General features: G+C 59.2%; 1 protein-coding gene across 11 annotated transcripts in view; it reads left to right on the top strand.

The window, feature by feature from the left end:
• IQCE (IQ motif containing E) overlaps positions 1 to 16260 on the top strand; it is a 41067-nt gene extending 24807 nt beyond the window's left edge. For 6 of the 11 annotated variants that reach the window (XM_043915418.1, XM_043915423.1, XM_043915425.1 and 3 more), the window contains 12 exons: positions 239 to 297; positions 887 to 1065; positions 2708 to 2812; positions 3904 to 3994; positions 4837 to 5007; positions 5775 to 5786; positions 6278 to 6301; positions 7353 to 7463; positions 8101 to 8222; positions 8807 to 8907; positions 10030 to 10116; positions 13505 to 16260. In XM_043915418.1, coding sequence (XP_043771353.1) covers positions 239 to 297; positions 887 to 1065; positions 2708 to 2812; positions 3904 to 3994; positions 4837 to 5007; positions 5775 to 5786; positions 6278 to 6301; positions 7353 to 7463; positions 8101 to 8222; positions 8807 to 8907; positions 10030 to 10116; positions 13505 to 13632 — 1190 coding nt within the window. In that variant the 3' untranslated portion in view covers positions 13633 to 16260. The other 5 variants (XM_043915420.1, XM_043915419.1, XM_043915424.1 and 2 more) reach the window with 5 other exon arrangements.
• The last annotated feature ends 515 nt before the right edge of the window (positions 16261 to 16775 follow it).

Consider the following 16775-nt stretch of genomic DNA (forward strand, 5'->3'; position numbering starts at 1 on the left):
CGTGGGCCTGCTGGTGAGCCAGAGCAGGGCCGTCCCGGCGGGTGGGGGAGTCAGGAGAGGTTGCGCAGGGGAGCTGAAAGGATCAGCCGTCACCGCGGAGCCGCGCGGGCACCAGGGGTCCCGGACTAGGGTGCCCCCTGGAGGGGAGCTGTCTGGCCGTGCCCCAGCCAGAAGGTCCCAGCCGAAGGGGCCCGTCCGACAGCTGTGGAGGTGTGTCCCTCAAATCCCGTTGTCCCAGCAGGCTACTCGGACTGGAGCAAGCCCCGGCTGGTCCGGCGGATCGCAGAGCTGGAGAAAGTGAGTGGTGGGCCCCTACCTGCCCGGCTCTGCCTGTACGAGGGGGCAGCTCCCAGGAAGCGGGCGGAAGGAGCCTCGCTCCCGGGACATAGCGGGGGACGTCTGGGCATGTCTGTGCCCGGGGACGGCCGCGCACGGGACGAGCTGGCCAGAGGAGACTCTCAGGGTCTAGATGAGGCGCCTGTGTCACAGACAGCAAGGCATGGTCACACAGCACGCCGCAGCACTTCCCAGGCAATAGCCTGGGACAGAACCTTGCAGACATCCCGGGGACAGCGGTTGAGTGAACGCAGGGAGGGGCAGACGGGGCTCACCTTCTCCAGCTGCTACAGCGCCCGCCCCGAGCCGGCTGGGTCTGCTCGCTTCCCACTCCGGAGGGGGAGAGGGACGGGGTGGGGGGGCCACCCCCTGCCATCGCCCCCAGAACTCCGGAGCTGCCCTGTCCCCAGGCAGCGTCCCAGGCTTCTCGGGTCACATGCAGAGCTTTTCCCACCCCCTCGCTGGGGGGAGGTTCTCTCTGGCCGTTGTCTCTTTTCTAGGAAAGTAAAAATCAGAAATAACATCTAACAGATGCCTGTGTCACCTCCAGAAACTCAGTTCGATGGAAAGCGCCAAGCCCCAGGCTTCAGAGGGGGTGAGGTCGGCCTCCCTGACCCCCTCGGCGTCCAGCCCCACGGTGCACCTGCAGGAGAGCGAGCGTCTGCGTGGAGCGGTGCAGAGCCTGACGGGCGAGCGGGCCGCCCTGCACAGCCAGCTGCAGGAGAGAGAGTAGGTGGCCCGCTCCCGGGGGGGGGGTGCCGCACCTCCTGGGGGACGTGGGGGGCCGGGGGGGCCGCGCCCCTGACACGTGCAGTCGCTGCAGCGGAGCTGCTCCTGGGTCTGGGGAGGCGCAGCACGTAGCGGCCGTCACACAGGCCTTTGTACGTGGTTATTAAACTTCTGACGGTTTACCCATGAGGCGAGGACAGCTTCGGTGGTACAAGGAGACACTCACTGGCCTATTACATCATCAAACACGTGGGCAGTGCCATTGAAATTTTACACAAAATTCCGGAGGGCTTTCCAAATTCTTTCTTAGAGAAGAACTTACTTTGATTGGTCTGTGTAAAATGTCGACCCTCCGTCAGAGCTCATACACAGGGGTTTAAAGATTCCGTGCTCTGTTCATGACATCTAATCCATGCATCAGAAAAGACCCTGGTGCTGAGGATTCCGGAGTTGTCAGAGCGACTGTGTGTGGATGGTGGAGCCTCGAGGTCAGGCTTATTTCCTCTTTGCTCTCTCGCGTCTGGGTCTGTAACCCATGGAAGACACGCCTGTCTCCTCCTGTTCCCCTGTGGCTTCTCCGGCTGCAGTTCTGAGGTGCTGTTTCTCAGGCCCTGCTGCTCAGAGCACGGCGGCCGGGGAGCCAGCGTCACACAGGGCCGCTTAAAGGTGGGGACCCTTGGGCCCCGCCCAGATCTCCTGAACCCGGCTTTGTCTACTGAGACCCGCCCCCCACACCCAATTCATGTGCACGTTTAGGTCTTCGGTTCACAGCAGAAGGCAAATCATTTCACCTGCAGCGGAAGTCTAACAGTGCATCCATGCACTAGGTTCTTTATAAACATTAGGAGCCATTTTGCTTGTGGCTCAGCTGGTAAAGAATCCTCCTGCAATGCAGGAGATCTGGGTTCGATCCCTGGGTTGGGAAGATCCCCTGGAGAAGGGAACAGCTACCCACTCCAGTACTCTGGCCTGGAGAATTCTATGGACCTTATAGTCCACGGGGTCGCAAAGAGTCCGGCACGACTGAGCGACTTTCATTTTCTTTTGCACAGTGAAGAGCATCTCTGATGATCTCAGCCATCGCATGACATGATAGTAGCTTCTACTCACTGGGCCCTTACGATGTGACCCATGCGTGTATCTCATCTGTGTGAGGTCACCACCTCAGTGAGCAGTGGAATATTTTGAAGCCACGTTCTTGGCCACGTGTCACCTGTGGGGCACGTGAGAGCTTGGGGGGAAATGCCGGGGGACCCCCGTCCCTGGCTCAGGCTGCACCTCCGTCGAGTCCACTGCCAGTCCCGGGAGCCCTCGTCTCAGTGCAGGTTGGTCACCGAACAGTGTGACCGCTGGTTGAGGCCTGTCCCCGGGTCGGTGATGCCCGCCCGCGAGAGCAGGGCCTGCGCCTCGTCCGGCCGCCCTGCTCCCGACCGCCGCTGGCACAGGCGGGTGCTGGGTAAAGCGCTGAGCGGAGGTGGCCCGGGCTGCTCCTCACACGGAAGGGCCTGTCTGCATCCTCGTCTCCGCAGAAGTGAGGAGGCTGGACCCGCTGGTTTTCCTGAGCGCTCCCCCTGCTCCGATGACCCCGTCTCTGTGAACCTCTGTTTTGATGACGCTGAGATGTCTCTGGTTCCTCGTTCAGTTTGGAGGTGAAGCAGCTGCTGCAGACGAAGGCTGAGCTGGAGCAGGAGCTGGAAAGCGTGAAGGAGGGAGAGAGGGAGAGAAGAGAGAGAGAGAAGGTGTTGAGGTGAGCGGGCGAGGGTCAGGAAGCCACGGGTGCCAGGCCGTCCCCGCCTGCCCCCGAGGCACGCCCCCGCTCCGCCCCACTGCCCCCGGCCCAGAGCAGCTCTCGGGACGCTGCAGCCTGGTCACACGGCTCTCCTGCCGTCTTTCATGGCCTTGCTGCTGCCTCCAGGGAGAGGCCCCTCACGGTCAGGCCGGTGTTGGCTCTTGGGCATCATGACCCCCCTCCTCCAGCACATCCTCCTGGGCAGCCTCAGAACATGCCCGGATTCCACACCCTGGTCAGGATAAGACTCAGGAGACAAAAAGTGGAAACAAGGCAACTGTCCATCAGATTGAAACACTGAAGTACATCCTTAGAGAGGAATGAGGCCCGACCCCGGCTGTAACATGGGCCAGCCTGAAAAACGTCATGCCCGCGAAAGAGGCAGGCGGAGTTGCTTTCAGACAGACTGATTCGGAAATACCCAGAGTGGGCAGATTCTTCGAGAAGACAGCGGATGCTGGTTGCTGGGGGGTCGGATGGGGGGGTGGGGGAGTAGCAGGCAGGTTAAAGGGCTCCTTTCTAGGGGCCAGAAATGTCCTGGAATTAGTCAGTGATGACGTTTGCACATTGTGACTGAAAATCCACTTAACTGCGCACTTTAAAGAAGTGAGTTTATCTCAGTAACAGAGGCCCCCAAACGTAGATTAGAAATCCAAGCAGAAATGTTTGGTGCTCAGAATAATTAGTAAGACGCAGATTACTGAAAGGAACAAAAAAATATTATTTTCAGAATAAACGTGACTAGATTTTGTCAGAAGCCTAGAATTGAATCAGAGTGGGCGGGTGCGTGGTGAAGAACTGTGTTTACCTTACCTTTGAGATCTGTGGCCAGGATGTGAGTTGTGTCTCCCTCTGTTCACGCTGTTTATCACCTGGTCGTCGGTCACCTCAGCCCCTCCCGTGTGCAGCCGTGGGGCCCGGGGATCTCCCGCGTGGTCCCCAGGGCATCGGGTGCTGGCCGGGCGCCCACGTGGATCGGTGCCCGCCCCCCGCCGTCACACGCAGACACTGTCACGGCAGGCACGAGGTCCTCTCCCTTCTCTCCTTAGAGAGGAGCTTCAAGTGCTGACCAGGAAGTTTCGGGAACTGGAAGGAAGTAAGAAGGAAGAGGAAGATGAGGCCGTGGCGGTGGCGCCCGAGGTAAGGCCGCCTGTGTTTTCACCTCCTGCCCGGCACGGGGAGCGGCGGGACCCTGAGCTGACACGCCGGGGTTCCACTTGTTCCCACACCCGCGGTTTCTCCCGAAGCCAGCGGTGATAATCCAGTCTTACCATCACTGCTGGTTTCTGTGAATGGTGCGCATTGAGTCCTGGGCTTCTGGACTAACCGACGGTCAGTTCATCCCACCACTTACTGTATCGTCTCTCCCCACGGACTTCTCCACTGAGAAGCCCGTGTTTGCACAGAGCCTGTGGTCTTCCCGTGAGAAAGTCTAAATGTTTTTTCTGTTTACGGAGAGGTGTCCCTGTAGATGATAAATGTGGACCCTAAAATAGTAGAAATAAGTGCAATTTTTATGATCATGATAGTAGTTCTTGATTCTTTCCACCTTAAGAACCAAGCTAGGGATCTTGCCTTTTATCTCAAAAGTCCGACCTACATAATCTAGTACTACCCTAGAAGGAAGACTGTAAAAGGACCCCCCAAGAGGCAGATGCGCTGAGCCTGGACAGGGCGTTCGGTCGCCCGGGTGATACCACGGGGCCAGCCGCCTCCCGTCCTCACGGGAGACGCTCCCACCGGTTTACAGGGCTCACGTAGGCCGGGTTCACCTTGTACACTAGTGGAGATGTGGTTTCTGCAGACTTTCTGTCATCTGGCCCGCTGAGCAGCGTGGACACAGTTTCCCCTCTAAATTAGAGAGTCTGGTCTGACAAGCGTCTCCGGTGTTCTCATAGCCTGCCGCCGCCCACCCGATGGGCATCTTCTCTGCCCACCCCGCCCCCCCAGAGCTCATCCTTCTCACCTTGAATTTCCTGCAGACCCGGGAAGAGCCCCAGCCTCCCAGCCCCACTGCCAGCCCCTCCCAGCCGGACGCTGAGCCGGACAAGAGCCAGGGGGGCTCCTCCCGGCCCCCCTCCACCTGCCCAGAGGGGAGGAGAGACGCGGCCGCCAGGGTCCTGCAGCGCAGGTGGAGGGGCTGCCAGCACCAGGTGAGCGGCCGGGCCCCTGCTCCACCTGCTCGCGCCGACACCTCCTGGGTCCCTGCCTGGGTCCGTCCACTGGCGGGAGGCCGAGTGTAGGCGTGGAGGGGCGGGAGGGAGGCGTGCCTGGAGGCACGTGGGGGCTGGGGGGGCAGCGGCAGGTCTGGAGGCTCTGTCACCCCCTGGAGGACTCGCGCAGTGGCGGGCTGGGTCCCTGGGTCCCAGGGACCCTGGCTCCAGGCACATCCTCTCCCCCAGGTGTGTTCCTGACCTTCCCCGGGGCTCCTGGGACTGCATCTTGTTAGGGGCAGGGAGAGGCTGCTCTGGAGGGGAGGAGGCGGCCGGGCCGAGGGGCCGTGGGCCCGCGCTGGTGCCCATGAGCAGGGGCAGCCCGGACTGCGGACCGGAGCCCTGGGGGGCGGCTTCTCCTCAGCCCCCACGAGGCCCGCAGAGAGGGCAGGGGCTCTCTTGACGGTGGAGCGCCCTACAGGAGCCCCCCAGTTTATGAAACGCGGCTCAGCCCCCATTCCCCCAGCCAGACAAGCAAAACCAGAGTTCTCCTCTTGCCTGAACATTATAAACTCTTAGCTCCAGAAAGTGGCCAGTGGAGGCTTATCGTCATTTCTTCCCAACTGTTATTATGGAAGTGTAAAGACACAGCAAGTTGAAAGAAGTCAGTGTATTCAGTGATGTACTGCTTCTTGCCCGCCACCTCAATTCAACAAGAGTTAACATTTAGTCATAATTATTTTCCACACATGCTGTTTTTTTCCTAGAGTCATTTGCAAGTAAGTTTTAGACGTTATGAGGCTTCCGTGTGTATCTTCTCTGAATAAGGACATGCTGCAAACCACAGGACCATGGCCGCACCTGAGACATTTGCCCCCGAGATTCTGAAGACTGCTGAGGCTCGGAAACCAGGGACCCAGAGCCTGCATGGGTTAGGGTTAGCGTGTCCTCCAGAGAGGGCAGCCTGTGCTAGGGCGGCTCTAACTGCGGGGGCTCCCTCGTCCAGAGCCTCAGAGAGCCCCGTCACAGCAGGTCCCCGTGAGTCACTTCATGGCAGACGCCCCCACCAGGCCGCGTTTTCCGCAGTGATTTGCCATCCTGACCACGGCCGCCCACTTTGCCCTTGCTGTTGCAGGCATGTCTGGCTCCCAGGGAGTCAGGGAGGCCGGCACCTTGGTGGGGATGGGGGAAGGGTGGGGTCAAGAAACAGACACGGCACTGTGAAAAAATTCACCCTCATGTTAACTCATCACTTTTCTCTCTATTTCAGAAAGAAAGGGCTCTTCTGGATGAAGTAAGCAAGTTTTATTTCACCAATTTCCAAAACATATGTTTTTACTTTGGTTCCACTGCCTATGGGGTATGGGGGAGGGGGGTCCCCGTCTTCATGAAATCAGGCCAGACCCCAACACCAAGTTGAAACACTTGAGTGCTGTTAGCATCCAATCAGTGCGTGGGTGATTTCACGCTTCCATCTCACTCACAGCATTCTCTCAGCACACTCGTGTGGACCTCAGTTCTGCGTCCGCAAGCTGAGGGCCCTCGGAACACGGACCGTAAGGCAGGCCAGTCGAGGCTGGAAGGTGGGTTCAGGGTGCGCTCCCAGCGCTGTGGGGCCACCGGTCCTGCCTGCCCGGCCGGGGCGTCCCTACAGGGGGCCTTGAGGAGGAGAGGCCTCGCCGGACCAGGAGGAGAGGAAGGGCACCCGGGCAGAGTTGTCACGAGTGGAGCCCGCCGGGAACGGGAGAGCCAGGGTGTGCCCGGGACGCGGGCACGGAGGCTGCCGCTCTCCCAAGCCTCACAAGGGCTGCAGGCCCATCCTCGGGCTGTGCTGTTGCTGACCGGGGCTAGAAGCAGGATCCTCGAAATGACAGTGCCACTCCTGAAACCCAGCCCAGAGCGTCCGCGCAAGTTTCTAGGGAAAAGTGCTCAAGGGCCAGGTTAAAGGATAATTAACTCCTTGGCGATAGTGTGAGGTCACGCTCTACCCTGCTTGACCACGAAGATGCACACAGAATAAAGTATATGAAATGGAATAATTACCTCGGCATGCAAACATAACTGGGTGTACAATACGGATTCACCTTAGCGGTGAAACAGGAGAGCCTTTAGCCAACGATTCGTTTGTATTCCAGGATTCGCTTTACCGTGGGATCTGGCGTCCGGGCTGGTCCTCCCTGGAGGATGAGCGTGTTTCCGGCTGGGGGAGACCCCTGGCGAGTGAGGGAGCAGGAGCCTCAGGGCAGGAGGAAGCGAGGCGTCTTCTCTGCTGTCGGGGCCCCTCCTTCGGGACCCTCCCGTCTTCAGGGAAACTGACCTCTGTCTGTCTGTCTCTCTCTTGCCAGGCGGCTACCGTGCTGCAGGCGGCTTTCCGGGGGCATCTAGCTCGGGCGAGGCTGTTGTCCAGCAGAGCGTGTGTCTCGGAACCCCCCAGGGTGCCGAGCCCGCCCACCCAGGTACCCTCGGGGCCGCACTTGGACCCGAGTCCTCTCTCTCTCACCATCTCACACTCCATCCACCGACAAGTGCTGGGACCTCCCTGACGGTCCTGTGGTTAAGACGCCACCTTCCAAAGCCGGGGATGCAGGTTCAGTCCCTGGTCGGGGAGCTGAGACCCCCCATGCCTTGTGGCCAAAACACGGAAAACAGAAGCAGTATTGTAACGGATTCAATAAAGACTTTAAAATTGGTCCACATCCAAAAAACAAAACAGGGCAAGAGCGATGTCTCCAGGCCCCGGCATCCTGCCTTACCCTGGATGTGCCCCTGGCCCTGCCCCCGGGCACCTAGCAGGATGGAGTTCAGGAGCCAAGTTGTGTGGAGGTGCTGGGATGTGGAGTACCGTCTCCACTGCAGGGTCAAGACAGGCTTAAGCTAGGGTAGGAGCACCCCCACCCTGTGAACCACAAGACATTTTTAAGGCTCTCTAGAGTCTTAAGAATTAACCTCAGTTAGGAAAATGCTGATGAGATAGTTGGTAACGAGGGGAACCTCCTGAATCAGATTGCGCTGAGGGTCGGGGGTGACAGCCCTCACCATGCAGGAGGGGGCCGGGATCTCAGATGGTTCTCTCCCCCCGTCACTGCGCCCCAGGACTCGCCCAAGCCCCGCGTCCCAAGCCCTGCTGTCCAGGCCGAGGGAGACTCATGGCAGGAGGAGGCCGTCACCATCATCCAGTCTGCCTTCCGGGCACACCTGGCCCGAGCCAGGTACAGGTTGGTCCCCCTGCAGGCCCCGGTGCCCGGACACCACGGGGAGGCTGCCCTCCAGGGCGGCACAGGGTGAGGGACCCTCTCACTGCTGGGGGCCCCAGGCTCCCGTCCTCAGAGGAGGCCTTCCTGGAACTGTTTCCTCCCACTGGAAGCGTTATATTCTGTGCGGCTCTGGGAGCCACTGGTTTGCAGACTGGCTGCGGCCTGACCTGAGACCCTGCCCCATCCTGGAGGAGAGCGTGACCTGAGCCGTGCTCAGGAAGCCATGGGTGTTGTCAGAGCCTCCCCTCACCCACCCTCACCGTTGTCCACGGCTCCCTTACTGCTGGACCCGCCGCTGCAAGGCTCAGAGCCCCACAGCCGTCCACTCGCCCGAGAGGCATTGACTGCGGGCCAGGGGCCGAGCTCGGGTCGGGGCCCAGGCTGGGAAGTGGAGGGCACATCTGAGGCCCCCTGCAGCCCCCCTCTCAGGACCCGGGCCCATTGGGCGCCAGCCAGCTATGCTGGCTGCGGTGCTGGACCCCCAGCGGCTGGCCTGGGGCTGGCCTGCGTGAGGTCCGAGCCAGCAGGTGTCTCTCTCTCCCCAGCGCCCCCGGTCCCGGACCCACCACTGCCACGGTTCCCGAAAGGCCAGCCCGGCCACCCCCCAGGGCCCCCTCCTCTCCACCCTGCCCTGCGGCCGCTCCCGGTAAGTGCACTCGTCTGGGTTTCACACGAGGGTGGCTGGCCTTCTGAGGTTGATGCTGAAAGAGCTGCCAGCCTCCCGGGAGCCGGGCCGCGTAGTCACGTCAGGGGTCTGGTCCCGCACGGCGACCTGCGAGCTGGGTCTGGAGCCTGGTCCAGGGTCGGTGACCACCGGCCGTGCAGTCCGAGCTTCATGGCTTTGATTTTTATTCTCAGCTCTAACCAGAGTGCAGAGAAGGCAATGGCAACCCACTCAGGTACTCTTGCCTAGAAAATCCCATGGATGGAGGAGCCTGGTGGGCTGCAGTCCATGGGGTCGCTAAGAGTCGGACACAACTGAGCGACTTCATTTTCACTTTTCACTTTCATGCACTGGAGAAGGAAATGGCAACCCACTCCAGTGTTCTTCCCTGGAGAATCCCAGGGACAGGGGAGCCTGGTGGGCTGCCGTCTATGGGGTCGCAGAGTCAGACAAGACTGAAGCAACTTAGCAGCAGCTAACCAGAGTGAGATGGTTGCCCTCCTTTGGGCCAATGTCTTTCCTGTTTGTTGGTTCTAAGTAAAGTTGTGTTTGCTTTTCTGCCTCCTTAAGACCAGCCAGCTGTCAGTGCAGAAACCCCTGGACTGGCGGGGCGGCCGCCCGAGGAGAGGCCTGCCCCCCGGCTCTGCACTCAGGTCCTCGCAGGCCCAGCCCCTCTTGTGTGAGACAGAGCCCGGGGCGAGACCCCTTGCCAGTCGCTTTCAGCCCAAAAACTGATTCTGACTGTCCTCCAGGCCCTTCCCTCCTGTAACTGGGAGCCTCCGTCTGTCCTTGCTTGGACCGTGAGGCCAGAGATGGGCAGAGGCGGTGTTTGGGTGTCGGAGTGGTCACTAGACCAAAAAGCACGGTCCTCAGCCTGGCTCGTGAGCAAGGCCTGCAGGTGGGAACCTCTCAAGATGGGCTTTCAGGACCGAGCCCTGAGATCACAAAGATGGAGTTGGGGAGGTGGGTGCGGGAAGGGAAGGGTGCTTCCCGTCAAGGAAAAGCTACAGATGGAGTGGCATTTCTGAACAAGACGGGTGGGAAGACGTGCGGTGTGACCACAAGTCTGTGCAGATGAGAGCCTCCGTCTGCATGCCGTTTCAGGGCAGGGAGACAGCGAGGGGAGCAGCAGGGAGACCGCCAAGGGGCCAGCTCCAGAGAACAGAGTGCCGAGGCCGCCACCCTGCTCCGGTGAGTGTGGGGTCCCGTGGCCGAGTCCCCTGGCCTTCCAGGCTCATCTGACCTGGAAGTCAGTTCAGTTCAGGTCAGTCGCTCAGTTGTGTCCAGCTCTTTGCGACCCCATGGACTGCAGCACGCCAGGCCTCCCTGTCCATCACCAACTCCGGAGTTCACTCAAACTCATGCCCATCGAGTCGGTGATGCCATCCAGCCATCTCATCCTCTGTCGTCCCCTTCTCCTGCCTTCAATCTTTCCCAGCATCAGGGTCTTTTCCAGTGAGTCAATTCTTCGAATCAGGTGGCCAGAGGATTGGAGTTTCAGCTTCAGCATCAGTCCTTCCAATGAACACCCAGGACTGATCTCCTTTAGGATGGACTGGTTGGATCTCCTTGCAGTCCAAGGACTCTCAAGAGTCTTCTCCAACACCACAGTTCAAAAGCATCAATTCTTCAACGTTCAGCTTTCTTCACTGTCCAACTCTCACATTCATACGTGACCACTGGAAAAACCATAGCTTTGACTAGACGGACCTTTGTTGGCCAAGTAATGTCTCTGCTTTTTAATATACTGTCTAGGTTGGTCATAGCTTTTCTTCCAAGGGGCAAGTGTCTTTTAATTTCATGCTGCAGGCACCATCTGCATTTTGGAGCCCAAAACAATTAAGTCTGTCACTGTTTCCACTGTTTCCCCATCTATTTGCCATGAACTGATGGGACCAGATGCCATGATCTTAGTTTTCTGAATGTTGAACTTTAAGCCAATTTTTTCACTATCCTCTTTCACTTTCATTAAGAGGCTCTTTAGTTCTTCTTCGCTTTCTGCCGTAAGAGTGGTGTCATCTGCATATCTGAGGTTATTGATATTTCTCCCGGCAATCTTGATTCCAGCTTGTGCTTCATCCAGCCTGGCATTTCAAATGATGTATTCTGAATATAAGTTAAATAAGCAGGGTGACAATATACAGCCTTGACCCACTCTTTTCCCAATTTAGAACCAGTCTATTGTTCCATGCCCAGTTCTAACTGTTGCTTTTTGACCTGCATACAGATTCCTCAGGAGGAAGGTCAGGTGGTCTGGTATTCCCATCTCTTGAAGAATTTTCCACAGTTCGTTGTGATCCACACAGTCAAAGGCTTTGGTGTAGTAAAAAAGCAGAAATAGATGTTTTTCTAGAACTCTCTTGCTTTTTCAATGATCCAGTGGATGTTGGCAATTTGATCTCTGGTTCCTCTGCCTTTTCTAAATCCAGCTTGAACATTTGGAAGGTCACCGTTCATGTACTGTTGAAGCCTGGCTTAGAGAATCTACAGCCTTCTAGAACTAACACCCAAAAAAGATTTCCTTTTCATTATAGGGCACTAGAATGCAAAAGTAGGAAGTCAAGAGATACCTGGAGTGACAGGAAATTTGGCCTTCGAGTAACAAAACAAACAGGTCAAAGGCTAACAGAGTTTTGCCAAGAGAATGCACTGGTCACAGCAAACACCCTCTTCCAGCAACACACGCAAAGACTACACGTGGACATCACCAGATGGTCAACACCGAAATCAGACTGATTATATTCTTTGCAGCCAAAGATGGAGAAGCTCTATACAGTCAGCGAAAACAAGACTGGGAGCTGACTGAAGCTCAGATCATGAACTCCTTATTGCCAAATTCAGACTTAAATTGAAAAAAGTAGGGAAAACCACTAGAGCATTCAGGTATGACCTAAATCAAATCCCTTACAATTATATAGTAGAAGTGACAAATAGATTCAAGGGATTTGATCTAATAGACAGAGTGCCTGAAGAACTGTGGACTGAGGTTTGTGACATTTGTACAGGAGGCAGGGATCAAGACCATCCCCAAGGAAAAGAAAAGTAAAAAGACAAAACGGTGTCTGAGGAGGCCTCACACACAAAACGGTGTCTGAGGAGGCCTCACACACAGCTGAGAAAAGAAGGGAAGCTAAAGGAGAAAAGGAACGATATGCCCATTTGAAGGCAGAGTTCCAAGGAATAGCAAGGAGAGATAAGAAAGCCGTCCTCACTGACCTGGAAGCCCCCACGTTTGAAGTCGTCCTCTGTCCAGTTCAATCACCCCCCTAGCTCTGTCAGAGTCAGCACACTGCCCACTTGGACATTCCCTCCCAGGCCTCCACTCACCAAGCTCCCCGTGCCTGCCCGTCTTCCTCCTAAAACCAGTTTCACTCTGATGTCAGCAGACCCCACGCTGGATGACCTTTAGAGTCTTCGATCAGGGCTGAAGTGTTTGTTCGTGCCGCCTTTTTCTCCTCTCATTAAACGCGTGTCATTATGAAGCGGCCGCTCTCCCTCCTGCCTGAAGGGCACCTTCGGAGGTCTCTGTCTGGCCTCCTGCTCACACGGGGAAGCAGTCTCGGTGAAAACTGGTCAGCGAGTCCTTCTCTGATCTGATTGTTGAGAGTATTTTTAAAGGAAAATAACTGAAGATAACCTTGAAAACTGATGTTTTTAATTTCAGAAGCTCCCAGTTTAATCATTTTCTTGGAAGTTACAGAGAAAAAGCTGGCCTGGTCACACCATGTGCAGAGCGGCTGGGTCGTAATTTCCTCCCCTTTTATCTCAGATCGGGGATCGGCGCCTCTTTTATTCCACTCTGCGGAGCAGTGAGAGCAAGGCCGTCCTCGGGGACTGGGCGCCCCGGCCCCCCCCTCGCTCCCTGTCCAGGGGCCACAGAGGCTGGAGATGGTCTGCAGGGTGGTCCGCAGGCGGTGCCCCAACCTCCCCTCAGTTGGGGGATAGAGAGCTTAGATGCATGTGGGAAAAAGAGTGGACGGTCACAGTGGTCCCCAGGTCTCCCGTCCAGTCCCTCCCCTTCCGCCTCCGGGCGTGTGTCCTCCCGTGGACGCTGGGGCTACCGGCCGCCAGACCCCTGGACTCTGCCACCAGGGTGACTCGCGGAGAATTCCCGCCACAGCCCCGGCCCCGTCCTTTTCTTGCCAACCTGCTGGCGCGGAGCATGGGGGCGTGGCTTGCGGTGGGCGTGGCTGGGCGGCGGGGAGCCGGCAGGTCGTCCGGCCCCGGGGCCCCGAGTGTGGCCCCCCATCTCTGTTTCAGCCGGTCGTCTGCCCGGGGCCCCGAGTGTGGCCGTGACGCCCCCCGTCTTTGTTTCAGCGGAGCTCCCTGTCTCGGGGGGTGGCTGTGCGGCGGGGAGCGGGCAGGTCATCCGGCCCCGGGCCCCGAGTGTGGCCCCCCATCTCTGTCTCAGCCAGTCGTCTGCCCGGGGCTCCGAGCGAGGCCGTGACGCCCCCCCCCCCCCCCGTTTCTGTTTCAGCGGAGCCCCCTGTCTCGGGGGGTGGCTGTGCTGCGGGGAGCAGGCTGGTCGTCCGCCCGGGGCCCCGAGCGAGGCCGTGACGCCCCCCCGTCTCTGTTTCAGCGGAGCCCCCCATCTCTGGGCTGCAGCCCACGGCGCCCGCACCCGCAGAGGACGTGAACTCCGACGACTCCGACGAGATCGTGCTAGCGCCGTCTCTGCCCACGAGGAAGAGCGCCTCCCCGCGCTAGGCCCCGGGCTCGCCTGCACGCCGCGACGCCGGTCAGGGCGGCTGCGCTGAGGACAGGCCCCGAGATTGGAGTAGTGTGTCTTGTCAGGAAAGAACGCTGCCTGCTGGACGCCTCGGCCTGCCCTGCCTCTCCGCGTGCCCCTTGCTTGTTCGTTGAAGGAACCCGAGGCCTTTCCTTTCCTTTCCCTTTGTGAAGGGGTCGCCCCGTTCCGACGCCGGGCTGCCCCGCTGCGTGGTCCTCAGAGCCCGCAGACTTACTCCCGGGACTGGAGGGCCGCGGGGAGCCGGCAGAGATGGCCCGCACGGCCGCTTTGGGCCCCGGTAGCCGAGACCCGGACGGCACCAACGGCGCGACTCCCTCACCCTCGGGGCCGCCCCACCAGCGGGTCAAGCTGGACGCGCCTGCTGTGCCTTTTGGAAGAGCGAGTGAGCAGGAGACAGGCCTACGGTCGGGGAAAGTCTCCATTCCTGAGACAGAACGCAGTTTCAGAGGCGCTGGCGACATCAGGGCCCCCAGATGGCTCGTGTGCCTCGCACTCCGACACAGGCCTTTCTTCTGCCACCTTCCCTACCCCTTGGGAAACTGACCCCAGTCAGGGGTTGGGGGGTGGATTGGTCACCGGGTGGATTAAGCCTTAAAAAAATACCGAATTACAGTCACAGAAGCAGCATCAAGGCCGCTTCTGAAGCACACAGCTGGTGCAGGGGGCTTGCTGTCCCCAAGCCCAGCGGCAGGGGCTGTGTTCTCTGTGGGGCTGCCCCGCGCCCCGCCACATGCAGACCCCACCCCGACGGGCCGTGGCCCGGACTGAGGGCCTTTCAGGAGCTTGGGTCTGCTTCCCGTCTGGGAGATCATCCCTGGCTGATGGGCCCCCCTACGCCCAGCGCTGCTTCCCAGCCGTCCCCGCAAGTCCACGCCCTCTCCCGGGGCGGGCCGCACAGCTCAGGGAGGGCTGATGGCACAAAGCCGGCTCTCAGCTGCACCCAGGGGCCTGCCCACGGGGCACAGTCTAGTCCCCGGTGACCCCCAGCGCACCCCCCACCCCCCGACAGCTCCAGGTATTGAACCTCGGGGGCTCGGCTCAGACGCGTCCCCCTCTCAGGAAACCCTTGGGCCCTCCTCACAGTGGTCAGAAGCTTCTGGCTCCAGCACCGACGAGGTGTGTGGCCCAATGAACTCTGTGTGGTTGTGGCTCATGTGCAGGGTGACCTCCCGACCCAGCCCCATCCACCCTGAGTCACTCGGGGGACCGCTGGCCCCCTTGACCACTTAGGTGCTGTTCATACAGTCGCTTGGAGAAAACTCCAGCTGGGAACCAGGCTTGAGTTATTTTTTTCTTTATTTGACCTGGGAGCCGCCAATCCGCTGTTTTCCTTCTGTTTCCCCCATCGGACTGATTGCTCATGCAGGGATTATGGCTGACCTCTGCCCTGTTTCGTCCACTGGGTCCACTCCTCCTCTGGGTGCCGGCTCAGCTGAGGCCTGTAGGAGGCGCCCAGAGGTGGTGGGGGCAGTGCCCGCGGGCCTGCCCATCCCCAGGGGTCCTGCTCCCCAGCGCCCACTCAAAACCGGGCGTTTCAGCTTCAGTCCTTACTCTTAGGAGTGCAAGGCTCTGAGCCCTTCAGCAGAGAGATCACCTTCAGGACGCCCCGGGGCCTGGAGACAAGGCCATGTGCAGCGGGGCCAGCCATCAGCAGAGCTGGGTGAAGTCAGCCCCCAAACCTGAGTTTTCCAAGAAAATGCCCCTGAGGACTGTAAACATGTAGATCTGTCTGCCTGTGCTCCTTGAGTCCGGCAATGTTGATGTAGGAAAAGTATAGTCTTGAAGCCACGTCAGTAAACGGCTGACCGCAAGGTGGTGGCCCTCTGACACCGCACGGATCTGTCCCCCTGGGAATGCAAGCCCCCTGGCGGGCTTGCAGGGCCCGGGGCTCAGGCTGAGGTTCTAGGGCCTGAGGAGCAGCACAGGAGCAGGGCCTGAGCTAGAGGGCCGCCCCCCGCGGTGCCCGCCTGCCTGGCGCTGCCCCAGCAGGCCGCCCCGCAGACAGATCGGAGCGCTGGTCCCAGCATGAAGACCAAGTGCGTTGGGAGAGGGATAGCAGCACAGACAGACCAGAGCCAGCGCTGCAGAGCTCGCCTTCGTTCTTGAGAAGCAAATACCCTCTGGGAAAGCCACATTCACTCTCAAGGTCTGAATATTTAAATTCCGCGAGAACCCACCTAAACCAGTTCAATCCCTCCTGTGGTCTGGGAAGCAGTGTTCCCTCTCAGAAGTTCTGAGGACCAGAGGGTGGGCGTACACACCCGCCCAGGGTCAGCCGGCTGCTGCTCCAGAACTCAGGGGGGGGGCGGGGGGGGCCTCCCCGAGCTCCCAGGGGTCTGTCAGCAGCTGATAGAGCCAGGCAAGCCTCCTTCAGGGCCCGAGGTCTCACGGCGTCGGGGAGTCGCAGGGTGACGCCAGCAGGTGGCTTCCATGGGAGGGGTGCCGTCATTTGTGTGTAGGAGTTTCCCGGCCTTACGCGTAACTTATCCGTGAACCCTTTGGAAGGGATCAGGTTTCTCTCCGCGCTGTGTCGGCTTCTGTAAATAAAAGTTGTTTGGCGGGTCTCTGTCTGGACTGCCCGCAGACCTGTGGCTTTTTCATGCTGGGAGTGCAGTCGCCTAGGCTCCTGAGCTGCTGGGCACGGCGCCGGCTTGGGGGTGGGGGCCCCGCAGTCAGCCTCCTCCCGTGCACGCACTCAGGCACCCGTCCTCGGACTTCTCCTTGCTTGTGAGCGAGGGAGTGAGCATCACAACGTAAAAATGAGGGGGTTTTCTCCCCCTCAGTCTATTTAATTTTTGCCAGGGGAGGAATAATTTACTTAGGAATCACACAGATGCCAACGACCCCTCAAAAAGTTGACTTCTAGAAAAATAACCGTTTTCCAACATTTCGCAGGGAAATCGCGGCACGAGGGGCGCCTGTGTGTCCTGGCTTGCTCGCAGCGGCTTGCCGGGCCCTTGAACTCGTCTGAAGCCCTTCCGGGGCTGGCTGGTTGGCTCCCTAGCCGGCCGCCCCATGCCCTGTGCCCTGTGGGCAAGCAATTCATTTGGGAGACTTGGCGGTCTCAGAGCAGCGGGCTGGGCCTCAGGAGGCTCCAACA

Source organism: Cervus elaphus, chromosome 10, assembly GCF_910594005.1.
Source record: "Cervus elaphus chromosome 10, mCerEla1.1, whole genome shotgun sequence".
NCBI lineage: Eukaryota > Metazoa > Chordata > Mammalia > Artiodactyla > Cervidae > Cervus > Cervus elaphus.